We start from the raw sequence: 25,037 nt of genomic DNA, 5'->3' as shown, positions 1-25,037 counted from the left end.
GGGTGGTGCAGTGGGCTGGAGCTGGTATACGTGTATACCAGGACTTTACGGTGGAGCTGGCGAGGAGGCGGGCTGCCTTCAACCTGGTGAAGAGGGCACTGTACATTAGCAAGGTGCGGTGCGGCATTGTATATCCAGCGAAGCTGAAGGTGATTTTCAAGCTCAGGGACTTTTATTTTGGAACGGCGGAAGCAGCGGAGGCGTTTGCGAAAGCAGAAGGACTGTGGCAGAACTGACAAATTGAGGAATGGCCATGTGCCGATGTAACCTCATGACTGTATTTTCTTCTTTTTTGTATCACTGCGCACGGTGTAGAGGCTAAAGGAGCCAATGTTGTATATATTTGGACAAGGGAAGGGACGGGACTTTCACTCGAAATGAGGGCTCTTTGAGGTGTAGGTGGATATGCGGGGTTGGTGTGCTAAAAGGGGATCTTTGGGTTTTCTTAGGGCCGGGCAAGGCGGGAAAGGGACCCAGGCGGGGGCCTCCATGCTGGCCAGCTTTGGCCAGTGAAGGGAGTGAGGTGTGGGGAGGGGCTGCGGCCATCGGAGCCTGGCAGAACAGGGTCCGAGTGGTCTAGCCAGGGTGGAAAGTTGGGGGGAAGGAACAGAGGTTGGGAGGAGGAGTTTTACAAGAGGCAGTGGACGGGAGGAGCTGGAGACTTGGGGTGGGGGGGGAAGCTGCGTAAGATTAAGGGTGGCTACGGGTAATTCCTGATTCCTTTTTGTCATTTGTTTATGTAAACATGCGGGTTGAGGTTTGGGGGTCGGGGGTAGATGGGATCGTTGTTATTATGGGGATTGACATATCTTGCTGACTATTGTTTATTGTTGATGGATGTAAATGTGGGAGAAAATGTGAAAAAGGAGGCGATTAAAAAAATTATAAAAAATAAAAATTAAGTCATCCTTCCTTTAAATAAACCCAAACTTTTACCCCATCTCAAAGCCACATTAAAGGATTAGAACTATTGTTTTCTCAATACTGCAATAAAGATGTCACATTCATAACCTGCATGTGAATTTAACAGCATATTCAAGCAAGTTCACTAAAAATCCACATCAAACAGAATATAAAATTATACCGAGTACAAATACTATAATCTAATCTCAGTCAAGATGATAGTTGTCATTTCCAAACGAGAAAGTCACGGGTTAAAAACTCAATACAGGCCTTCGAGCCTACTGCCGTACTACAGAACTGTATTGAAGGAATGCTGCATTGCTATTGCCAACTTTCAGTCAAGACAATAAGACAAAAATTACCCCATAATACTTTTTGAAGAGAGGAAGGGAGCTCTGCCGGTGTCCTGGCCAACGCTCAGCCCTCAAGCAGCACCAGCAAGAACAGATTACCAGGACATTTATCTCTTTTGATGTTCACAAATTCTTGCTGTAATAAACTGACAATCCTTTCGCCTAAAAGAAAATCCTGAAACATTTTGAAACACGCTCCTCCATTTTACAGTCAGAAAATAGGCAGAGTTTTTGAACTCTGCCAAAAACTTTGATACTTTGCCATTGGCATGTTCACCTCCTTAGCCAGTTAGTCAGGCGGAACTAAATTCAGCATGCTCCAGCAGCCAGAGATGAGCTTAAAATTCCACCACTGGGGATTTGAAGTGGGTGAGGAGAGATGGTGCATAATGGTTGCAGTCAAAGGGTGCTATTTCGGACTCTAATTTGAATCCATTTTCAATGTGGCAGCGGTAGGAACTTGATTTGAATTACTGTATTATGGGTGATGGGAAACATTGGTATGCATTTACGGAAGTAGCAATATGCTCAAGAACTTTGAGGAGGAATGCAAGGTTGGAAATGGAGTTGTAACTTGAGGGAAACAAAACAATATTCAGCAAATGTCATGCTTAGGAAGAGTGCAGAAAAGGAAAATGAAGGTTTAGAAAATACATAAAGTGGAAAGTAGGTAAAAGCAAATGAAAAGTCAGCTTCCACTATATTGGTCATTAGTTAAGCAGGCTTCTTACTTATACCGAAATAACCACATGAATGAACTTCAAAAATGGACAAGGAATTGGTTAGAATTTATATTATAGCCCTTCCACTTCTAGAATCAGAGTTCAAATCCAACTAAAACTGCCAGGGTGACAAGTACCCTGGTCACTGGTTACAATGGCCTTTGCTGGCATTTCCACTCATTAGGAATTTTTTTTAACCTCATTGAAATTTTGGCCTGCTGAGTTTTTAAACTGAAGGTTAATTCTGGGGTCCTGATTTAGACTTTTTGCTCCTCCCCACACCACAAACCCCCAAAATATATCCATTACTTCAAAGCAGGAAATTCAATCCTAAAGATTCACTCACAAGAGATTAGAATGGGAAACAGAAATACCACACTGAAATGATGGGGAGTATGTATCATCTTACCCAAATCTATTTTATGCTGTACTTAAATCTAATACTTGATAGCCTGTGGTTGTAGTAAAGTGAGAAACTGTTCAACAAACATTCTTTTTCATCTATACATTTTTGGGCAAACAAGCATCCCAGGTGACACCAAAATCAGAATAGAGTGGGATCTTTGCTTCACCTTATTTGTTGCTTTGTGGTTTAGAAAGTCAATATCAGTGTTCCCTATACTAAGCTATTAAAACAGGCCTCCAAATAACTTAATATATTTAACTAGTTAGTAGCTAAGTCATACAGGGTCAGGTAACTGAAATAATTGAATAAATGTTTGAAAGATTCGCAATTCATCCATGAAAATTTATATTGAAGTGATTTTATTGTGCATCAAATAACAAATACTCCTTCGAAGAAAATATTCAAACATGCACAAAACTTTGAAAATGAATGCATCAGCCATATCTTCTGACAAAAACAAAATGCCAACACGGTCAATGTTTTGAGCAACATTTATTTTCTCCATAGTTGGCTGTCTGATAGAGGGCTCTTAAAAAGGGAAATTGTACACGCAAGCACAGCACATTAGTATTCTATGACTTTATCTTTGCAACACATCAATATTTCCAGGATGCCATGAAGTCCTGATGTCATTCCATCAAGTGGATATCCAGCACCAGGTTCTCCATCACTACCTTCAGAAAATAATTATAATTATCGGGGGGGGGGGGGGGGGGGCGGTTGTTAAAACTTTTGCTTTATTTGTCGTGCTCTCGTTAAGACACACAACTATCCCGATCATTTACGTTTCTGGAATATTGTGTATTCAAAGTTTCTGTATATTAAAAAGAATGCTTTAACAGGAACAACATGCAATAACTTACCAAGATATACCCCTACTCACCAAATAATGTAAGTTTAAGTATCCTACTACATTGGATAGCAAAGGAGAGATCCGAGCTATCGAATATGGTTATAAGATCGCCATCTGCAAAAAGGAAAACAGAAAAGACTAAATGAATGAAACAGCACACTTTTTAGAATAAAAAACCCCAGAAATTTCTAGACATGAATGTGTCAGTTAGTATATGTTTAAAAACAAAAAGAAAGATGGGTTAACAGTTTAGGTGTATATATACCTTCCACATTTCAAGCAATTTTAGCAAAGTTGGGAAAAGAGGAAAACTGAAGACAGCAACAGATGTTCCAATTCATAGTGAGGAAATGGATTAATTGAATGGCCTCCAAACTGCCTAACAGAAACTGCTAGATGATATAAAAAGATCATCCATGAGGGTGAAGGAACGATATCAAAACAAACCTCGTGCAAATTAAGAGGCTGAAAAGACCTGGGAGAGGTTGAAACGAACACACACGAGGTTGGTAAAAGAAAAAGTGCAAATGAAAGAGATCAGAAATTAAAACAGAAAATACATTTTGCTGATGCCAATACAAAAGGAATGACAAGCTAAAGTCTGAAAGTCACAAATGTTCATGACCAATGCAAAGTGCCCCGTAGAAAGATGAGACACTGTTCCTGAAGCCCGTGTTGAACCTGTTTTGAGAAGTGTAGGATACCAAAGGTGGAAACATCAAAGCAGAATTAGGAGGAGGAAATAGAAAGCCTCCATAAGTTCGAAGCAAAATGTGACAGAACAGATGTTCAGCAAAGCAGTTGCCTAACCAGTAAATTGATATATCCCCAGAAAAGAACAGACTGCATCGTGGGTGACAAATATAGTACATTAGATTAGAAATAGTATACTAAATTGTCATATCGCATGAGAAAGTTAATGTCTCTGGACAGTGGTAGGAGAGGAAGCACAGCGACAGGTGCCGTATCTCCTGTTGTAACATAGAAAATGCCAGAAAGACTGCTGGAATTAGATAAAATCTTGAGATTATTTTGGCACGAAGCAAGAAAAGAAATAGATAAAACAGGAAAATGCTGATGCTGGAAATCTGAAATGAAAAGAGGAAACACTAGAAATACTCAAGAGGGTCAGGAAGAATCTGTGGAGAAAGAATATTTCAGGTCAAAAACCTTCATCTGAACTGGCAAAAGTCAGGCATGTAATAGGTTTTAAGTAAGTGAAATTGGGGAGATTGGATCAAGAACAAAAAGGTCTGGAATGGGGTAGAAGAATGGTTCATCAACAGGTGTATCAAAGGATACTTACTCAGCAGACGCTCAGTCTGGGTTCCGCCAGAGTCACTTAGCTCTGGCCTCATTACAGCCTTAGTTCAAGCATGGACAAAAGAACCAAATGGCAGAGGTGAGGCGAAAGTGACTGCCTTTTATATCAAGGCAGCATTTGATCGAGTATGACATCAAAGAGCCCGAACAAAACTGAATAAATGGAATGAGGGGGAAACTCTCCACTTGTTGCAGTCGTGCCTGGCACAAAGGAAGAGAGTTGTGGTGGTTGGAGGTCAACTCCAGGGCATCAATGTAGAAGTTCCTCAGTGTAGTGTCCTAGTCCCAACCATCTTCAGCTGCTTCATCAATGACCTTCCCTCCATCATAAGGTCAGAAGTGGGAATGTTCGCTGATGACTGCACAATATTCAGCACCATTCGTGATTCCTCAGATACTGAAGCAGCCCATGCCCAAATGCATCAACACTTGGACAATATTCAGGCTTGGGTTGACAAATGGCAAGTAACATTCTGCCACATATGTGCCAGACAATGACCATCTCCAACAACACTCAAGAAACTTGAACCATCCAGGACAAAGCAGCCCATTTGCTTGCTACCCCTTCCACAAACATCCAATTCCTCCAACAATGACAGCCCTGTGCACCATCTACAAAATGCACTGCAGGAACTCGTCAAGGTTCCTTAGGCAGCACCTTCCACACCCATAATCACTACCATCTAGATGGATAAGAACAGCAGATACCTGGAAACACCGCCACCTGGTGGTTCCCCTCCAAGTCTCTCACTATCCTGACTTGGAAATATATCACGGTTCCTTCACTGTCGCTGGGTCAAAATCCTGGAACTTCCTCTCTAACGGCATTGGAATGCAGCAAACAAAGTACAAAACACATTCTTAAAAGGTAAAAGAACAGGAAGAGTGGGACCACATTAGCAGTACAAGACAGGGAGGCCCCCCATGCTTGCCTTCAAATAGCACCATGGCATCTTGCTTCTGAGTAGGCAGAAGAGGCCATTCATGGTTTAAGGTCTGATCCAAAAGATGACATCTCAAACAATGCAGCATTGAGGGAGTGGATGATTTAGTGTCCGCCAAGATTATGTGCTCAAATCTCTAGAGTGTAGTTTCAAGCCAAGATCAGCAAAGTATATGTTCAACTGAACATCCCCTACAATTATTTAAGGAAATAAATGAGACTTTCAGAAGGTATGCAGAGAATGAAACAAATGAACAACAGAAGTCTGCGTGAGTTTCCTCGGGGCGCTCCGGTTTCTTCCCACAAGTCCCGAAAGACGTGTTTGTTAGGTGAATTGGAAATGCTGAATTCTCCCTCGGAATACCCGAACAGGCACCGGGGCGTGGCGACTTGGATATTTTCACAGTAACATCATTGCAGTGTTAATGTAAGCCTACTTGTGACACTAATAAAGATTATAAAAAGTTAAATTCACAAGTCAATTCTAGCAAATCAATGTGTATTTGGAATAGTTTGCCCACCATTACCCATTTTAATTGAACTTAATATTTAGAAAACAAATCAATACAAAAAGCCACTTCATGTTTTAAAATGTTTGAAAATCTAACACGTTCCTCATATTGGGGTCCAGGGGCCTCCCATACTGTTTTTTCCTCTCAATCAAACGTATTCAGTAACCTTTCACCTAGTCTTTGTTTAGCAAGATGGAAGATATCAAAATGTACAACCAAGATGCAGGATCCAAATGTTTTAAAATCATGTGCTCAAGGCGACATCAAATTAGATCGAGAACTCGAACTGTTTTTGAATACAAATGTAGATACAATGTTTCATGATTTGAACATCCTTACCAGTATGCATATGTAATGAACTAATTATCCAAATACTTCACGGATGTATAATAATTAAAATCACAGAGGGGTATCATAGAAGTTCACAGCATGGAAACAGGCCCTTCGGCCCAACCAGTCCATGCCGCCCAGTTTTTACCATTAAGCTAGTCCCAGTTGCCCGCACTTGGCCCATAACCCTCTATACCCATCTTACCCATGTAACTATCTAAATGCTTTTTAAAAGACACAATTGTACCCGCCTCTACTACTACCTCTGGCAGCCCATTCCAGACACTCACTACCCTCTGAGTGAAGAAATTGCCCCTCTGGGCCCTTCTGAATCTCTCCCCTCTCACCTTAAACTTATGCCCTCTAGTTTTAGACTCCCCTACCTTTGGGAAAAGATGTTGACTATCTACCTTATCTATGCCCCTCATTATTTTATAGACCTCTATAAGATCACCCCTAAGCCTCCTACGCTCAAGGGAAAAAAGTCCCAGTCTATCCAGCCTCTCCTTATAACTCAAACCATCAAGTCCCGGTAACATCCTAGTAAATCTTTTCTGCACTCTTTCTAGTTTAATAATATCCTTTTTATAATAGGGTGACCAGAACTGCACACAGTATTCCAAGTATGGCCGTACCAATGTCTTGTACAACTTCAACAAGACGTCCCAACTCCTGTATTCAATGTTCTGACCAATGAAACCAAGCATGCCGAATGCCTTCTTCACCACCCTGTCCACCTGCGACTCCACCTTCAAGGAGCTATGAACCTGTACTCCTAGATCTCTTTGTTCTATAACTCTCCCCAACGCCATACCATTAACTGAGTAGGTCCTGGCCTGATTCGATCTGCCAAAATGCATCATCTCACATTTATCTAAATTAAACTCCATCTGCCATTCGTCGGCCCACTGGCCTAATTGATCAAGATCCCGTTGCAATCCTAGATAACCTTCTTCACTATCCACTGTGCCACCAATCTTGGTGTCATCTGCAAACTTACTAACCATGCCTCCTAAATTCTCATCCAAATCATTAATATAAATCACAAATAACAGTGGACCCAGCACCGATCCCTGAGGCACACCACTGGTCACAGGCCTCCAGTTTGAAAAACAACCCTCTACAACCACCCTCTGTCTTCTGTCGTCCAGCCAATTTTGAATCCAATTGGCAACCTCACCCTGGATCCCGTGAGCTTTAACCTTCTGCAACAACCTACCATGCAGTACCTTGTCAAAGGCTTTGCTAAAGTCCATGTAGACAATGTCTACTGCACTGCCCTCATCTTCCTTCTTGGTCACCCCCTCAAAAAACTCAATCAAATTTGTGAGACATGATTTTCCACGCACAAAGCCATGCTGACTGCCCCGAATCAGTCCTTGCCTCTATAAATGCTTGTAGATCCTGTCTCTCAGAATACCTTCTAGCAACTTACCTACTAGACGTTAGGCTCACCGGTCTGTAGTTCCCAGGCTTTTCCCTGCTGCCCTTCTTAAACAAGGGCACAACATTCGCTACTCTCCAATCTTCAGGCACCTCACCTGTGGCTGCCGATGATTCAAATATCTCTGTTAGGGGACCCGCAATTTCCTCCCTAGCCTCCCACAACATCCTGGGATACATTTCATCAGGTCCCAGGGATTTATCTACCTTGATGCGCTTTAAGACTTCCAGCACCTCCTCCTCTGTAATATGCACACTTCTCAAGACATCACTATTTATTTCCCTTAGTTTCCTAACATCCATGCCTTTCTCCACCGTGAATACCGATGAGAAATATTCATTCAGGATCTCACCCAACTCTTGTGGCTCTGCACATAGATGTCCTTGTTGATCCTTGAGAGGCCCTACTCTGTCCCTAGTTACTCTTTTTCCCTTTATGTATCTGTAGAAGCTCTTTGGATTCTCCTTTGCATTTTTGCCAAAGCAATTTCATGTCCCCTTTTTGCCCTCCTGATTTCCCTCTTAACTCTATTTCGACAATCTCTATACTCTTCAAGGGATCCACTTGATCCCAGTTGTTTATGATATAATGCACCATGAAGCCCTATTATTTTACCTACTTGTCTAATTAATTTTACTCATGTTATGTCAATATATGACTGTGGCTGGTTTAGCACAGTGGGCTAAATAGCTGGTTTGCAATGCAGAACAATGCCAGCAGTGCTGGTTCAATTCCCGTACAGGCCTCCCCAAACAGGCGCCGGAAAGTTGCAACTGGGCGATTTTCACAGTAACTTCATTGAAGCCTACTTGTGACAATAAGCGATTATTATTATTATATATGAAAAGAAATCCAAAAATGTATAAAAACTTACTTATTTTTTCTTTTCTTAAGTTGACTTTCTGCTGAACCAAAAATGATGGCTGATACAAGTCACATGACAACAGGGTTTACCCTTTATTCTGCAATCTACCATCAGTAGTTGCAAGAACAATAGAATCCTCCTCTCATTGCCATGGAATCTCACACCCAATTTATTTGGGAGATATTTAATTCATTTTAACTAAAATATATTCGAGAGAGGAAGAAAGATTGCAAGAGGGGAAAAACATCCATGACTAAGCAAAGCAGTTAAATATAGCACAAGGACAAAAACTAAAGCATACCATATTGCAAAAGTCAGTGCAGGCTGGAAGATTGGAAAATGTTTAATGATCAACAAGGGGTTACTAAAACATTTATTAATAGAACAACAGCCAATTAAGAAAACTAGAGCAAAATATAAAAAATGAGGGCAAAAGCTTCCACAAGTATATAAAAGGGAAAAGAATAGCTAAAGTGAATGTTAGTCCCTTGGAGGATCAGACCTAGGAGTTAATAGAGGAGAACACAGAAATGGCAGAGACTCTAAATCAGTATTTTGCCCTTGTTTTTAAAGTGCCATCCCAATGATAACAGGTAATGCAGAAGTGATAGAAAGAGAGGAACTTAGAACATTCAACACTTATCAATAGGGAAACGGTACTGATCAAAGCGTTGAGATTGAAGGCTGACAGGTTCCCCGGGCCTGAGGGCCTACTTCCTATGGTCTTAAAGGAAGAGGCAATGGAGATAGTGGATCCATTGGTTGTAATATTCCAAAATTCCCTGGATGCGGGAAACGTTCCAGTGGATTGGAAAAATACTAATGTAACACTATTATTCAAAAAAGGAAGGGAGACGGAAAGTAGGAAACTATAGACCAGTTAGTTTAACATCCGTCATTGGGAAATCGTTAGAATCCATTATTAAGGAAGTAAAAACAGGACATTTGGAAAGTCAATGTTAGAATCCATTATTAAGGAAGTAAAAACAGGACATTTTGAAAGTCAAAACGCAATCCATCAGAATCAGTGTGGTTTTATGACGGGTAAATCATGTTTGACTAATCTGTAGTTCCATTAGAGAGTTCAGAAGAGGTTCACTCGATTGAACCTGGCAGCAGCCAGGTTCATGGCACCGTGGCTGGCTCTGCTGCACAGAAGGGTGGGAAAAAGAGTGGCAGAGCTATAGTGATAGGGGATTCAATTGTAAGGGGAATAGACAGGCGTTTCTGCGGACGCAAACGAGAATCCAGGTTGGTATGTTGCCTCCCTGGTGCAAGGGTCAAGGATGTCTCGGAGCGGCTGCAGGGCATTCTGGAGGGGGAGGGTGAACAGCCAGCTGTCGTGGTGCATATAGGCACCAACGATATAGGTAAAAAACGGGATGAGGTCCTACAAGCTGAATTTAGGGAGTTAGGAGTTAAACTAAAAAGTAGGACCTCAAAGGTAGTAATCTCAGGATTGCTACCAGTGCCACGTGATAGTCAGAGTAGGAATGACAGGATAGCTAGGATGAATACGTGGCTTGAGAGATGGTGCAAGAGGGAGGGTTTCAAATTCCTGGGACATTGGGACTGATTCTGGGGGAGGTGGGACCTGTACAAATCGGACGGTCTGCATCTGGGTGGGACCGGAACCAATGTTCTCGGGGGGGTGTTTGCTAGTGCAGTTGGGGAGGGTTTAAACTAATGTGCCAGGGGGATGGGAACCGATGTAGGAAGTCAGTGGGGACAGAAACAAAAGGCAGGAAGGGAGAGTGTGTAAAGCATGACCAGAGAAAGCAGGGCAGAGAGCAAGGAAGGTCTACATTAAACTGCATTTATTTCAATGCAAGGGGCCTGACGGGCAAAGCGGATGAACTCAGGGCATGGACGGGCACATGGGACTGGGATATTATAGCTATGACTGAAACATGGCTAAGGGAGGGGCAGGACTGGCAGCTCAATGTTCCGGGGTACAGATGCTATAGAAAGGATAGAACAGGAGGTAAGAGAGGAGGGGGAGTGGCGTTTTTGATTAGGGAGAACATCACAGCAGTACTTAGAGGGGATATATCCGAGGGTTCGCCCACTGAGTCTATATGGGTGGAACTGAAAAATAAGAAGGGAGAGATCACCTTGGTAGGACTGTACTACAGGCCCCCAAATAGTCAGCGGGAAATTGAGGAGCAAATATGTAAGGAGATTACAGATAGCTGCAAGAATAATAGGGTGGTAGTAGTAGGGGACTTTAACTTTCCCAACATTGACTGGGACAGCCATAGCATTAGGGGTTTGGATGGAGGGAAATTTGTTGAGTGTATTCAGGAGGAATTTCTCATTCAGTATGTGGATGGACCGACTAGAGAGGGGGCAAAACTTGACCTCGTCTTGGGAAATAAGGAAGGGCAAGTGATAGAAGTGCTAGTGAGGGATCACTTTGGGACAAGTGACCATAATTCCATTAGTTTTAAGATAGCTATGGAGAATGATAGGTCTGGCCCAAGAGTTAAAATTCTTAATTGGGGCAAGGCCAATTTTGATGGTATCAGACAGGAACTTGCAGAGGTAGATTGGGGGAGACTATTGGCAGACAAAGGGACGGCTGGTAAATGGGAGGCTTTTAAAAATGTGTTAACCAGGGTGCAGGGTAAGCACATTCCCTTTAGAGTGAAGGGCAAGGCTGGTAGAAGTAGGGAACCCTGGATGACTCGAGATATTGAGACTCTGGTCAAAAAGAAGAAGGAGGCATATGACGTACATAAGCAACTGGGATCAAGTAGATCCCTTGAAGAGTATAGAGATTGTCGAAATAGAGTTAAGAGGGAAATCAGGAGGGCAAAAAGGGGACATGAAATTGCTTTGGCAAATAATGCAAGGGTGAATCCAAAGAGATTCTACAGATACATAAAGGGGAAAAGAGTAACTAGGGACAGAGTAGGGCCTCTTAAGGATCAACAAGGGCATCTATGTGCAGAGCCACAAGAGTTGGGTGAGATCCTGAATGAATATTTCTCATCGGTATTCACGGTGGAGAAAGGCATGGATGTTAGGAAACTAAGGGAAATAAATAGTGATGTCTTGAGAAGTGTGCATATTACAGAGGAGGAGGTGCTGGAAGTCTTAAAGCGCATCAAGGTAGATAAATCCCCGGGACCTGATGAAATGTATCCCAGGATGTTGTGGGAGGCTAGGGAGGAAATTGCGGGTCCCCTAACCGAGATATTTGAATCATCGGCAGCCACAGGTGAGGTGCCTGAAAATTGGAGAGTGGCGAATGTTGTGCCCTTGTTTAAGAAGGGCAGCAGGGAAAAGCCTGGGAACTACAGACCGGTGAGCCTAACGTCTGTAGTAGGTAAGTTGCTAGAAGGTATTCTGAGAGACAGGATCTACAAGCATTTAGAGAGGCAAGGACTGATTCGGGGCAGTCAGCATGGCTTTGTGCGTGGAAAATCATGTCTCACAAATTTGATTGAGTTTTTTGAGGGAGTGACCAAGAAGGTAGATGAGGGCAGTGCAGTAGACGTTGTCTACATGGACTTTAGCAAAGCCTTTGACAAGGTACCGCATGGTAGGTTGTTGCAGAAGGTTAAAGCTCACGGGATCCAGGGTGAGGTTGCCAATTGGATTCAAAATTGGCTGGACGACAGAAGGCAGAGGGTGGTTGTAGAGGGTTGTTTTTCAAACTGGAGGCCTGTGACCAGTGGTGTGCCTCAGGGATCGGTGCTGGGTCCACTGTTATTTGTGATTTATATTAATGATTTGGATGAGAATTTAGGAGGCATGGTTAGTAAGTTTGCAGATGACACCAAGATTGGTGGCACAGTGGATAGTGAAGAAGGTTATCTAGGATTGCAACGGGATCTTGATCAATTAGGCCAGTGGGCCGACGAATGGCAGATGGAGTTTAATTTAGATAAATGTGAGGTGATGCATTTTGGCAGATCGAATCAGGCCAGGACCTACTCAGTTAATGGTATGGCGTTGGGGAGAGTTATAGAACAAAGATCTAGGAGTACAGGTTCATAGCTCCTTGAAGGTGGAGTCGCAGGTGGACAGGGTGGTGAAGAAGGCATTCGGCATGCTTGGTTTCATTGGTCAGAACATTGAATATAGGAGTTGGGACGTCTTGTTGAAGTTGTACAAGACATTGGTACGGCCACACTTGGAATACTGTGTGCAGTTCTGGTCACCCTATTATAGAAAGGATATTATTAAACTAGAAAGAGTGCAGAAAAGATTTACTAGGATGTTGCCGGGACTTGATGGTTTGAGTTATAAGGAGAGGCTGGATAGACTGGGACTTTTTTCCCTGGAGCATAGGAGGCTTAGGGGTGATCTTATAGAGGTCTATAAAATAATGAGGGGCATAGATAAGGTAGATAGTCAACATCTTTTCCCAAAGGTAGGGGAGTCTAAAACTAGAGGGCATAGGTTTAAGGTGAGAGGGGAGAGATTCAGAAGGGCCCAGAGGGGCAATTTCTTCACTCAGAGGGTAGTGAGTGTCTGGAATGGGCTGCCAGAGGTAGTAGTAGAGGCGGGTACAATTGTGTCTTTCAAAAAGCATTTAGATGGTTACATGGGTAAGATGGGTATAGAGGGTTATGGGCCAAGTGCGGGCAACTGGGACTAGCTTAATGGTAAAAACTGGGCGGCATGGACTGGTTGGGCCGAAGGGCCTGTTTCCATGCTGTAAACTTCTATGATTCTTCTATGATTCTATGATTCCAGAGTTGAGCGGTTTGTCTTATGAAGACAGATTGAGCAGTTGAGGGCTATACTCTCTCGAGTTTAGAAGAATGAGAGGAGATCTAATGGAGGTATACATGATAAAAGGTATTGACAATGTAGAGGTATGGGTGGATGCTTTCTGATGTGGGACAATCTAGAATGAAAGGTCACAGTTTTAGGATAAGGGGTAGCAGATTTAAAGCAGGGATGAGAGCATTTACCGCCCATTCCTAATTGCGTTTGAGGTGGTGGTGGTGAGCTAGCTTCTTGAACCTTTGCAGTTCATGTGCTATTAGGAAGGAAGCTCCAATACTTTGACATAGCAACATTGAAGGAACAGCGAGTTCCAAGTGAGGATTTACTGCAGCTTTGATGTTCCCGTGCATCTGATGCCCTTGTTATTCTAGGTAGTAGAGGTCGCAAGTTTGGAAGATGCTGTCAAAGGAGCCTTGGTAAGTTGCTGCAGGGCAGCTTATAGATGGTACACACTACTACCATTGTGCGGTGATGGTGGAAGGAGTGAATGTTTAAAGTGGTGAATTGGGTGTCAATTAAGTGGACTGCTTGGTCCAGGATGGTGTTGAGCTTAACAAGTGTTGTTGGAGCTGCACTGATCCATGCAAATAGAGAGTATTCTTGACTTGAGCCTTTTTGATGGCCATCAAGCTTTGGGAACTCGAGAAGTGAGCTGATCGTCACAGAATTCTCAGTCTCTGTTTTGCTCTTGTAACCACAGTATTTACATAGCTGGCGAATGGTAACCCTCTTGATATGGCAATGCCATTGAATGTCATGGAGCGATAGTTAGATTCTCTCCACTTGGCAATGGTTATTGCCTGGCTCTTGTGTGACACAAATGCTACTTGCCAGTTATCAGTCCAAGCCTGGATAGTGTTCAGGTCTTGCTGCGCAGAGACATGGACAGCTTCAGTATGAGTCGTCGAGAATGGTGATGAACATTGTGTAGTCATCAGGGAACATACCCATTTTTTATAATGGAAGGTCTTGGATGAAGCAGCTGAAGATGGTTGGGCCCAGGACACTATGCTGAGGAACTCCTGAAGTGATGCCCTGGGTCTGAGATGATTGACCTCCAACACCACAACCATCTTTCTTAGTGCTCGGTCTGACTCCATAAGACCATGAGACAAGAGCAGAATTAAGCCAATTGGCCCATTGAGTCTGCTCCGCCATTCAATCATGGCTGATATGTTTCTCATCCTCATTTTCCTGCATTCTCCCCAAAACCAGTGATCCCCTTATTAATCAAGAACCTATCTCTGTCTTAAGACACTCAGTGACTTGAACTCCACAGCCTTCTGCAGCAATGAGTTCCACAGATTCACCACCCTCTTGCTGAAGAAATTCCTCCTCATCTGTTTTAAAGGATCGTCCCTTCAGTTTGAGGCTGTGTCCTGGGTTCTCCTACTAGTGGAAACATCCTCTCCATGTTCACTCTATCTAGGCCTCTCAGTATTCTGTACGTTTCCCCCTTATCCTTCTAAACTCCATCGAGTATAGACTCAGATTTATTTGATTGGCTGGTGGCCAATGAATTGGCCAAAAGGCAGTATTCTGCCTGGTAATAGGTGATGATTGAATCCTGCCTGAGTGGAATGATTTTCAGAGACCCAAGGAGCTCAGTTTTGAACCCTGGACACTCAGAGGAAGGACCTGCTTCTCTTTCTCTCTCTTGCTCAAGAAAGGCTGTGAGTGCTGTATTTCTGAAACCACAGAGACTTGATGGAATTTACAGTAAAGCCTCGAATTGAAAACAACGTTTGAAGAGGGCTAATGTGCTGAAAAACAAAGACTCTGTGTTTTCTTTTACTTAAGTTTTTTACCCCTTACTTCCCCTCTGTGTTTGTCTGTCGTGTATCTATAGTATAGATAGAAGGTGGGGGGAGGGAGTTAAAGGGGTATTAGGAATTAGATAACAGTTAACCAGTTGTATTTACGGCATATTTCTAATGTGAACATAGAACCTAGAACATACAGTGCAGAAGGAGGCCATTCGGCCAATCGAGTCTGCACCGACGCACTTAAGCCCTCATTTCCACCCTATCCCCGTAACCCAATAACCCCTCCTAACCCCTCCGTTTTTAGTCACTAAGGGCAATTTATCATGGCCAATCCACCTAACCTGCACGTCTTTGGACTATGGGAGGAAACCGGAGCACCCGAAGGAAACCCACGCAGACACGGGGAGAACATGCAGACTCCGCAGACAGTGACCCAAGCCGGAATCGAACCTGGAATCCTGGCGCTGTGAAACCACAGTGCTAATCACTTGTGCTACCGTGCTGCCTAATTTCATTGTAGGTCTTGTTATAAACAGTAATTGTGTTTAAACGTAAAAAACATAATTATTAGGCAGCCAAGGGCCAAATTCTTCTTAGAATTGTTGGTTAATTCAATTGTGTTGCGACTCCAGGTTACGTGGGACTGGAATTGACCATGCACTAGAGCAGGATGTCGCAACACTTCCCCAAATGTTAGAGACCTTTTACCATTTAGTTCTCAGCCTTGGTGACTTTGCAACCACATCTCTATAATGGATATTGTACAATATCAATTCATTTCTATACGTGCAGTCAATTAATATATCGTGTAATTAATGCCTCATGCATTCAGATAAAGATCTTTAATTGCTGTAGCACTCTTATTTTTGTACAATCTGTGTCTTCCTGTCATAAACAGGTTATCATTTCCTATGTCTCTACATGCACTATTGCCTCGTCCTTTTTCTTTAATTGTCTAAATTCCCCCACTCCTGAACTTTGTCCCCACTGTTTAGTTTGAAGCTCTCTCTAGATTCAGTTGGTTCCAGTATAGTTCAAGTGAAGCCTTTCCCAAGGGAAAGCTCCCGCTTTCCTAGTACTGGTACCCATGCACTATGAATTCAAACCCATTTCTCCCCAACCAATTTTTGAACCATGCATTCAACTGTCTGATCTTATTTATCCTATGCCAAATTGTTTGTGGCTCAGGTAGTAATCCAGAGTCTATTACTTTATTATCCTTCATTGCTCATACTCCAACAGCAGAACCTCTTTCTTTGCCTTATCTGGGTCATTGGTACCCACATGAACCATAACAAATAGATAATATTCCTCCACCTCCACATTCCTCTCCAGCCCCAAGGAGATATCCTTAACCCTGACATAGGGCAGTCAAAACAGCCTTCAGGACTCTCAATATTGGCTGCAGAGAATAGCATCTTTCCACTAACTACATTGTGCCTATTCCAACATCATTTTTACTACCCCAACTTGAAAGGCCCGCTGGGCACCAGTGTTATAGTAAGTTTGCTCACCCCCCTTCCAGTGAGTGCATTGCCTGCTCTCATCCACAAAGGCGCAAGAAACTCGTACCCTGTTAGGCAAACACAAGGGCTGAGGTTCCTGCAGTGCTATCTTCTGGAACCCTATACTTGCCTCATCGACGCACCCTCCTGTTCCTACCCACGCACCAAATCTGAAGCACTCAACCCAAGGGTAAACATATTACGGTTCTTATTGAGTTCTTTGATAAGGTGACCAAACAGGTGGACAAGGGTAAAGCAGTTGATGTGGTGCATATGGATTTCAGTAAAGCGTTGATAAGGTTCCCCACGGTAGGTTATTGCAGAAAATACGGAGGCATGGGATTGAGGGTGATTTAGCGGTTTGGATCAGAAATTGGCTAGCTGGAAGAAGACGGAGGGTGGTGGTTGATGGGAAATGTTTAGCCTGGAGTTCAGTTACTAGTGGTGTACCACAAGGATCTGTTTTGGGCTACTGCTGTTTGTTATTTTTATAAATGACCTGGAGGAGGGCGTAGAAGGATGGGTGAGTAAAATTGCAGATGACACTAAAGTCGGTGGAGTTGTGCACAGTGCGGAAGGATGTTGCAGGTTACAAAGGGACATAGATAAGCTGCAGAGCTGGGCTGAAAAATGGCAAATGGAATTTAATGCAGAAAAGTGTGAGGGGATTCATTTTGGAAGGAGTAACAGGAATACAGATTACTGGGCTAATGGTAAGATTCTTGGTAGTGTGGATGAGATCTCGGTGTCCATGTACATAGATCCCTGAAAGTTGCCACCCAGGTTGATAGGGTTGTTAAGAAGGCATACGGTGTGTTAGCTTTTATTGGTAGAGGGATTGAGTTTCGGAGCCATGAGGTCATGTTGCAGCTGTACAAAACTCTAGTGTGGCCGCATTTGGAGTATTGCGTGCAGTTCTGGTCGCCACATTATAGGAAGGATGTGGAAGCATTGGAATGGGTGCAGAGGAGATTTACCAGGATGTTGCCTGGTATGGAGGGAAGATCTTATGAGGAAAGGCTGAGGGACTTGAGGCTGTTTTCGTTAGAGAGAAGAAGGTTAAGAGGTGACTTAATAGAGGCATACAAAATGATCAGAGGATTAGATAGGGTGGACAGTGAGAGCCTTTTTCCTCAGATGGTGATGGGACATAGCTTTAAATTGAGGGGAGATAGATATAGGACAGATGTCAGAGGTAGGTTCTTTACTCAGAGAGTAGTAAGGGCGTGGAATGCCCTGCCTGCAACAGGAGTAGACTTGCCAACATTAAGGGCATTTAAATGGCCATTGGATAAACATATGGATGATAATGGAATAGTGTAGATGGGCTTTAGATTGGTTTCACAGGTCGGCGCAATATCGAGGGCCGAAGGGCCTGTGCTGCGCTGTAATGTTCTATTGTCTATTCTTCCTTCTTGCATTAAATGCCATCTTAGTATACCATTTCTAACCTAAAAATCCAGCTGGGCAATGTTATATTACTGTTAGGGAATCCAAATAACCCAAAGCGAGCTGGCCGCTTGGTCCCATTTGAAATTCCAAACACTTAATATTTTTGATAAAAATCCATCACCCACCTTCATCCTTGTATTTGATTGTGACCTCATCATTGCTCTGAAGTTTCCCACGGAACACCCGCTGCATCATCAGTACTAGTTCATCATAGGTGATATCCTCATTGTGAATCGGGATCCGGCGAATATCATCACCTAATTGAGCTTTAATGATGAGCTTCCCACTTAGATCCAGTTGCCCATTCATGGTCATTTCCTCTCAACCTAGAATGCACAAATCACTAATAGGTAATCCGATAAAAACAAAATACAATAGACGTTGGAAATCTGAAGTAACAGAAAATGATGAAAAAACAGCAAAGCAGACAACAGCTGAATGGGAGAGAGAGAGAGAGAGACAGAGAGAGAACAGAGTTAATGTTGAGTCCAATATGACTCTAGTTCGGAAACTCGGTTTTTCTCTGTCCAGAGATGCTGCCAGACCTGCTCAGTTTCTCCTGTATTTTCTATTTCCATAATAGGTCATGTAATAAATAATCGTTTTGAGAGGTGAGAAAGAAATTGCATTTGTGGCAGTGTGTGTTAAGAAAGGATAGAGAGGAGAAATGCTAACAACTGAACGATTGAGGGAGTCAATGGACACTGGGGAAGTATCAACAGATTATAAACCGGTCGATGAGGTGCGTGTTCTCAGACTTTTGTATCTCCTGCCCGATGGAAGAAGTTGTAAGAGTGAGTAAGCCAGGTGGGAGGGGTCTTTGATTATTTTCCCAGGCAGCGGGAGGTGTAGATGGAGTCAATGGATGGGAGGCAGGTTTGTGTGATGGACTGGGCTGTGTTCACGGCTCTCTGAAGTTTCTTGCGGTCTTGGGCCGCGCAGTTGCCATACCAGGCTGTGATACAGCCAGATAGGATGCTTTCTATAGTGCATCTGTAAAAGTTGGTAAGAGTTAATGTGGACATGCCAAATTTCCCGAGTTTCCTGAGGAAGTATAGGCGCTGTTGTGCTTTCTTGGTGGAAGCGTCGACATGGGTGACCAGGACAGATTTTTGGAGATATGTACCCCTAGGAATTTGAAACTGATAACCATTTCCACCTCAGCCCCGTTGATGCTGACAGGGGTGGATACAGTACTTTGCTTTCTGAAGTCAATGACCAGATCTTTAGTTTTGCTGGCATTGAGGGCTAGTTTTTTGTAGTTACGTGCATCACTTTGATTACAGAAGTAGTAATCTAACTTTTAAATTCCATTTGCCCTGTATTCCTAGAGTGTTATTAATGTATAATGCAAAATCACCAATACCTCGCCATCAGCAGCCTACTTCACAAGTTGTGAGATCGGATCTCAAAGAATCAGCTAGTAGACTGGAAATCTGGTGAGTCAGATTGATTTGTGCAGGTCACTCATGACTCTTAGTTTTGACTGGAGATCTGTTTGATGTAAAAAAAAGATAAAGTTGCCATCGTCCCTGATGACCTTAGGCTGCTTTCCTCTTTGAGGGGGGAGAGCTGACTGGTGGCGATTTAACCCGAGAATCATCACGCGTCAGGTGAGGGGCAAGGTTGAGATGGCGGGGCCTTCATGAATAACCTCAGCCGGTACGAGAACTAACCCCGCACTGTTGTCCTCGTGCTGCAACACAAACCAGCCATCCAGCCAACTGAGCTAAACCGGCCCCCATCTATATGATGAAGGTGTAGAGAAAGGGCTAACAATTCATGTGGCTCACATTCATTGTGAAAGATCGTTGAAAGGCTGTTTCATCCTGATGGTTAGGGCCATGTCAGGTCGGGCAGACTACATCAAGCTGCATCAGATAGGGTCAAGGATTGATCCAACCACTCTCAGCGCAGGAAACGACAGACACAAAGAGGATAATTACTTGGCATGTCACTACACCGATGCAGCAACTCTCCAAACTGGTTAATTGTAAGATATGTTTGAATAAAAGGCAGCATTTAGGCTACATAACGAATTTATACAGCATTAGCCATGGCACTGTCACCTCTGAGCCAGAAGATTGTGGATTCAAGTACCACACCATGAAACTGCTCCACAAATTCCCAGCTTATTGCCAGTAATGTGATCAGTGTCATGCGAGAGTACCTTTAAGAAATGGGTGTTTATAAATGGGTGTGTATATAAATATCTGTAGTGAGAGTACCTTTAAGAAATGGGTGTTTATTACTGCAGTGATGTCAGAGAGTGGGTGGAGCTGGGCTGTCTGTCAGCTTTTTACTTTCGTTTTAGGCAGTTTGCTGCGGAGTGTGTTGTAGTTTCGTTATCAGAGCTGCATAGCTGCAGTCACAGCCAGAAGGGGTATTAGTCTCTCTGTAATCTTAAAAACTGTAAATCGATCCTTTGGTGATTTAAACCTAATAACTGCTCTCAGTAGTGACTTTAACCTGATGTGCTTCTGTTAAAAGTTCTTTTTTAAGTCTTATGGATGTTAAAAGGACAGCTTAAGGAGTACTTGGTGTATTCTTTGGGGGTTGTATTTGAATTAATGGTTGCTAAGATGTTCACTGTATGTTTTAAAAAGGTTAACTTGAGTTTATAGAATAAACATTGTTTTGCTTTAAAATATACTTTTCCATTTCTGCTGCAACCACACCTGTAGAGTGGGCCGTGTGCTCCACATATCACAATCTATTAAAAGTTGTGGGTCAGCTGAATTCCATGATACACTTTGGGGGTCCTCTAAACCCTGGCCCATGACATCAGTCAAGGACAAGTTGTTTTGCCACCCAGAATCTGGGTTAGGATTCAGTGGAGACGGACTGACGTAAATTTGTATCAAGCAACTCTGGATTTTCCATTAGTTTCAAATCATAGATTTTCAAACTGGAACCCATTGATACATTATATTTCTCAATTTTAAAGTAATAATATTGAACTGAAGTGCAGCTTGCATTTTATTAAATGTTTTTTTTAATGGTTAACGTCTTCTACAATCAGTTGAACCTCTCTTTTAGTTAAGGACTGCAGGGAACCTTCTTTCAGATGAGACGTTAAACCAAGGCCTTATTTATCCTCTCAGGTGGATGTAAAGGTTCCCATGATAGTATTCAAAGAAAGGCAGAAGTGTTTTCCCAGTGGCCTGACCAATATTTACCCTCACCAATATCCAATACTGATTTCCTGACCATATAACTCTTTGTGGTGTACAAATTACAACAGTACAACAATGGCTGCACTTGAAAAGTGCTACATTGACTGCAAAACACTCTTTAGAGGATGTAAAAGGAGTAATAGAAATGCACCATCTTTCTCTTGGACCTGGTTTTTGATCATATTACTGGTAATCAACTGGGAATTTGTGGAGCAGTTTAATGATGTGGCACTTGAATCCACAATCTTCTGTCTCAAAGTTGACAGTGCCTCCATGAAATTGGGTCCCAGCTTGAAAATAAACCAATTGCATAAGAAACTGATTTATCGGGTCAAACACAAATGGTCTTGTCTCAACTGAAACAATTCTCCAGAGAAACCTAAAATTCCCGAGCCAGAAGAAAGTTCTGTCAACTGAGAGATGCTGACAATTCTCAACTGTCCAAAATTGCATGTGTTCAGTCTATCTTCCTGCATCTAACAACAAAACCAAAGGATCTGTGGTACAAACAATGAAATGGAGGGTGACGGGAACGGATTGAGAAAACAGCAGAAAGCATGTCAGCATGGGAGAGTAAAAATTGGAAAGTGAGTACAGGAACAAGAAATGGGGAGAAAATTAAGAAAACCCAAGTAAAACAAGAGACTGAAAAAAGAGCAAAATTAGAATGTCAGCAATATAAAGAAAAAAAATAGCATGAAATTGAGAGTTGCTCTCGGTTCTAAAGGGTCATCAATTCTTTAGCACATTTCGGCTGAGTATGCAATGTTCTGGGTGCAAACATAAACTCTTCAGTGTACTGTATTTCAATTATCTGTTGTTTGTTTGATTATTTAATAACAAGTTGTTTTAGTTTTGTACCAGTTTCAAATCTTTTTCTGTAACAAAAGCAGTTTTCCTTTGAGTAGCTTACACCTTTATGGAATTTCAGAGAGGGGTCCACCATATTGAACACTGTGACAATCACTGTCCAGGACAACTCCCTTCTCTCCAAATCCAAAGTAACACTCAGTGCTATGATCTCAGTGGAGACTGGTAACATGTAAAGTTATTTTTTAGTAAATATCTGGGGTTTTGGATTCTAAAAGAATGAAACCACAAGGTTTACGTTTTAAATCAAAGAACATGAATTCGAACAACACTATTTTAAAATCAGTTATGTTAAAGATATTAAAAGTATAACAAACTAATTTACTGAGAATCTACACCGAAAAAACAAAACAAAAATATGGCTGAACCGAGGATAAAGATGGCTAGATATGACTACCCCCCTTATTTTCTGAAAGGGGATTGTACGCTCAATGGAGAAGTGCAGTAGTTATGTGGACTAAGATAACTGCCTTGGGAAAGAGAAAACAAGGTATGGCATTGGCTCTTTCTTTACCTTATGACAGTAAAATCTGAAGCAAAGTGATTTCTGAGCTGGAATTGGAAGAGTTAGACTAGAGAAGGAGGTCTGGAGATTCCATTACGTTACATGGATAAGATTTATAAAAAGGATGACTTGTTAAGTGCGTATGAAGCATGGTCGGATTTTGATAGGCTCTGGAAAATAGAGGAATTCTCCATGGAGGACTATATAATGGAATTTGGCAGACTATATAAAAGGCTGCAGAAACACAACCTGGAATTTCCACAGTCTGTGTTGGCCTTTAAATTACTTGACTGTGCTAGAGTCAGCAACATGGATAGGCTCCTGGTTTTGACAGGAGATCAGTTTGCGGATAAGGATACCTTATTCGATCAGATGACAGAAGCTTTAAAAAAGTTTCTGGGGGAACATTCGATTCCGATGGCTCTGATGACCCAAATAGGTCAGCCTGCAATAAAGCAGAATATAGAAGACACACTATTAACAGGTTGGCGAAATCGCACAACTACAATCAGGTTCCAAGACTATAGAGGGAGATCGGGGCCCGAAAAGTATGAAGACAGAAACCCAGTTAGAACATACAATAGGAAGATGAACCCCAGAAATATCCGGGGTATGATAAATCGATGTTTTCAATGCGACTCTCAATACCATTATGCTTTCAACTGCCCAACACGTTATAATAGTGTTTGAAGCGACACATGACACGGAGGAGTCAGAAGAGGAAAAAGATAGTGACCTGAAAAAAGGCATTGTCCTATTAACAAGCAGTTTTACACGGTAATGAGGGTGTTGGTTGCAGAATCGTTCAATTGTGCTGTATTGGACAGTGGCTGCACATCTAGTGTGTGTGGAATTGACTGGTTAAAATGTTACCTGGACTGACTTCCGGTGAAGGCGAGCGGGAGACAGCCGCACGTTGGGAGGGCTCCCGTTCGGGAACGGCATTGTCGGGGGTTAACGTCCGGTCCTCGGGACAGCGAAGGCAGTAAAAGTCGGGAGACAGCACAGAGGAGGGGAATGTCGAAGACTATCAAAAAAAACGGCCGTGAAAAAAGTGGCTGAAAGTCCGTCGGGGAGTGGAAAGGTCACCGCGGGGTCAGTAAAGAAAATGGAGGCTGGAGCACCAGGGGAGGCCGCATTGCTTACGGCTGAAGAAATAACTAAGGTGATGGCTGCGGAATTCGAAAGGCAGTTTGCAAAATGCATGGAGACGGTGAGGAAGGAGATGAGGGAGGTTTTGAGTGCGCTGGTGGAGGAGGTGGTTTCCCCGGTGATGACGGCGGTGGCAAGCGCAGTGGCGGAGGTGCGAGAGCAAGGGGAGGCGCTGAAGGAAGTGGAGGAGACGTTATTGCAGCACGGTGATCAACTTGCCTCGATGGTGAAGGAGATGCGGAAGGTGATGGACATTAACAAGGATCTGCGAGGAAAAGTGTAAGACCTGGAAAACAGATCCAGGCGACAGAATTTGAGGACTGTGGGGCTGCCCGAAGAAGTTGAAGGACCGAAGCCGACTGAGTATTTTGCCGCGATGCTGGCAAAACTACTGGGGGAGGGGGACGATCCCTCCCGATATGAACTGGATCGGGCTCATCGGTCATGGAGGCCTGTACCAAAGGCGAGTGAGCCGCCAAGGGCAGTGACTCTGTGCTTCCGTAGGTACAGTGTGAAGGAGAAGGTCTTGAGCTGGGCCAAGCAGAAGCGGGTGGTGCAGTGGGCTGGAGCTGGTGTACGCGTATACCAGGACTTTACGGTGGAGTTGGCGAGGAGCCTTCAACCGGGTGAAGAGGGCACTGTACATTAGCAAGGTGCAGTGCGGCATTGTATATCCAGCGAAGCTGAGGGTGACTTATAAGCTCAGGGACTTTTATTTTCGAACGGCGGAAGCAGCGGAGGAGTTTGCGAAGGCAGAAGGACTGTGCAGAACTGACAAATTGAGAAATGGCCATGTGCCGATGTAACCTCATGACTGTATTTTCTTCTTTTTTGTTTCAGTGTGTGTGGGTGTAGGGGTTAAAGAAGCCAATGTTGTACATATTTGGACAAGGGAAGGGATGGGACTTTCACTCAAAATGAGGGCTCTTTGGGGTGTAGGTGGATATGCAGGGTGTGTGTGCTAAAAGGGGATCTCTGGGCTTTCCTAGGGCCAGGCAAGGGGAAAAGGGACCCGGGCGGGGGCCTCCTGCTGGCCGGTTTAAGCCGGCCAGTGAACGGGAGTGAGGTGGGGGGAGGGGCTGTGGCCATCGGAGCTTGGCAGAACAGGGTCCGAGTGGTCTAGCCGGGGTGGAAAGTTGGGGGGAAGGAACCGAGGTTGGGAGGAGGAGTTTTACAAGAGGCAGTGGACGGGAGGAGTTGGAGACTTGGAAGGG

General features: G+C 43.3%; 1 protein-coding gene across 5 annotated transcripts in view; it reads right to left on the bottom strand.

The window, feature by feature from the left end:
• tfg (trafficking from ER to golgi regulator) overlaps positions 1 to 25,037 on the bottom strand; it is a 211,648-nt gene that overhangs the window by 168,678 nt on the left and 17,933 nt on the right. For 2 of the 5 annotated variants that reach the window (XM_072513549.1, XM_072513552.1), the window contains exons 2-3: positions 18,246 to 18,446; positions 3,268 to 3,351 (exon numbers count right to left, since the gene is read on the bottom strand). In XM_072513549.1, the coding sequence (XP_072369650.1) occupies positions 3,268 to 3,351; positions 18,246 to 18,435 (274 nt within the window). In that variant the 5' untranslated portion in view covers positions 18,436 to 18,446. Of the gene's footprint in view, positions 1 to 3,267; positions 3,352 to 18,245; positions 18,447 to 19,486; positions 19,506 to 23,030; positions 23,117 to 25,037 lie in introns of those variants that run through there. The other 3 variants (XM_072513550.1, XM_072513551.1, XM_072513553.1) reach the window with 3 other exon arrangements.

This window comes from Scyliorhinus torazame, chromosome 8 (genome assembly GCF_047496885.1).
Source record: "Scyliorhinus torazame isolate Kashiwa2021f chromosome 8, sScyTor2.1, whole genome shotgun sequence".
In the NCBI taxonomy this organism is placed as follows: domain Eukaryota; kingdom Metazoa; phylum Chordata; class Chondrichthyes; order Carcharhiniformes; family Scyliorhinidae; genus Scyliorhinus; species Scyliorhinus torazame.
The sequence above is the reverse complement of the archived record's forward strand: the minus strand, read 5'-3'. Positions and strand labels throughout refer to the sequence as shown.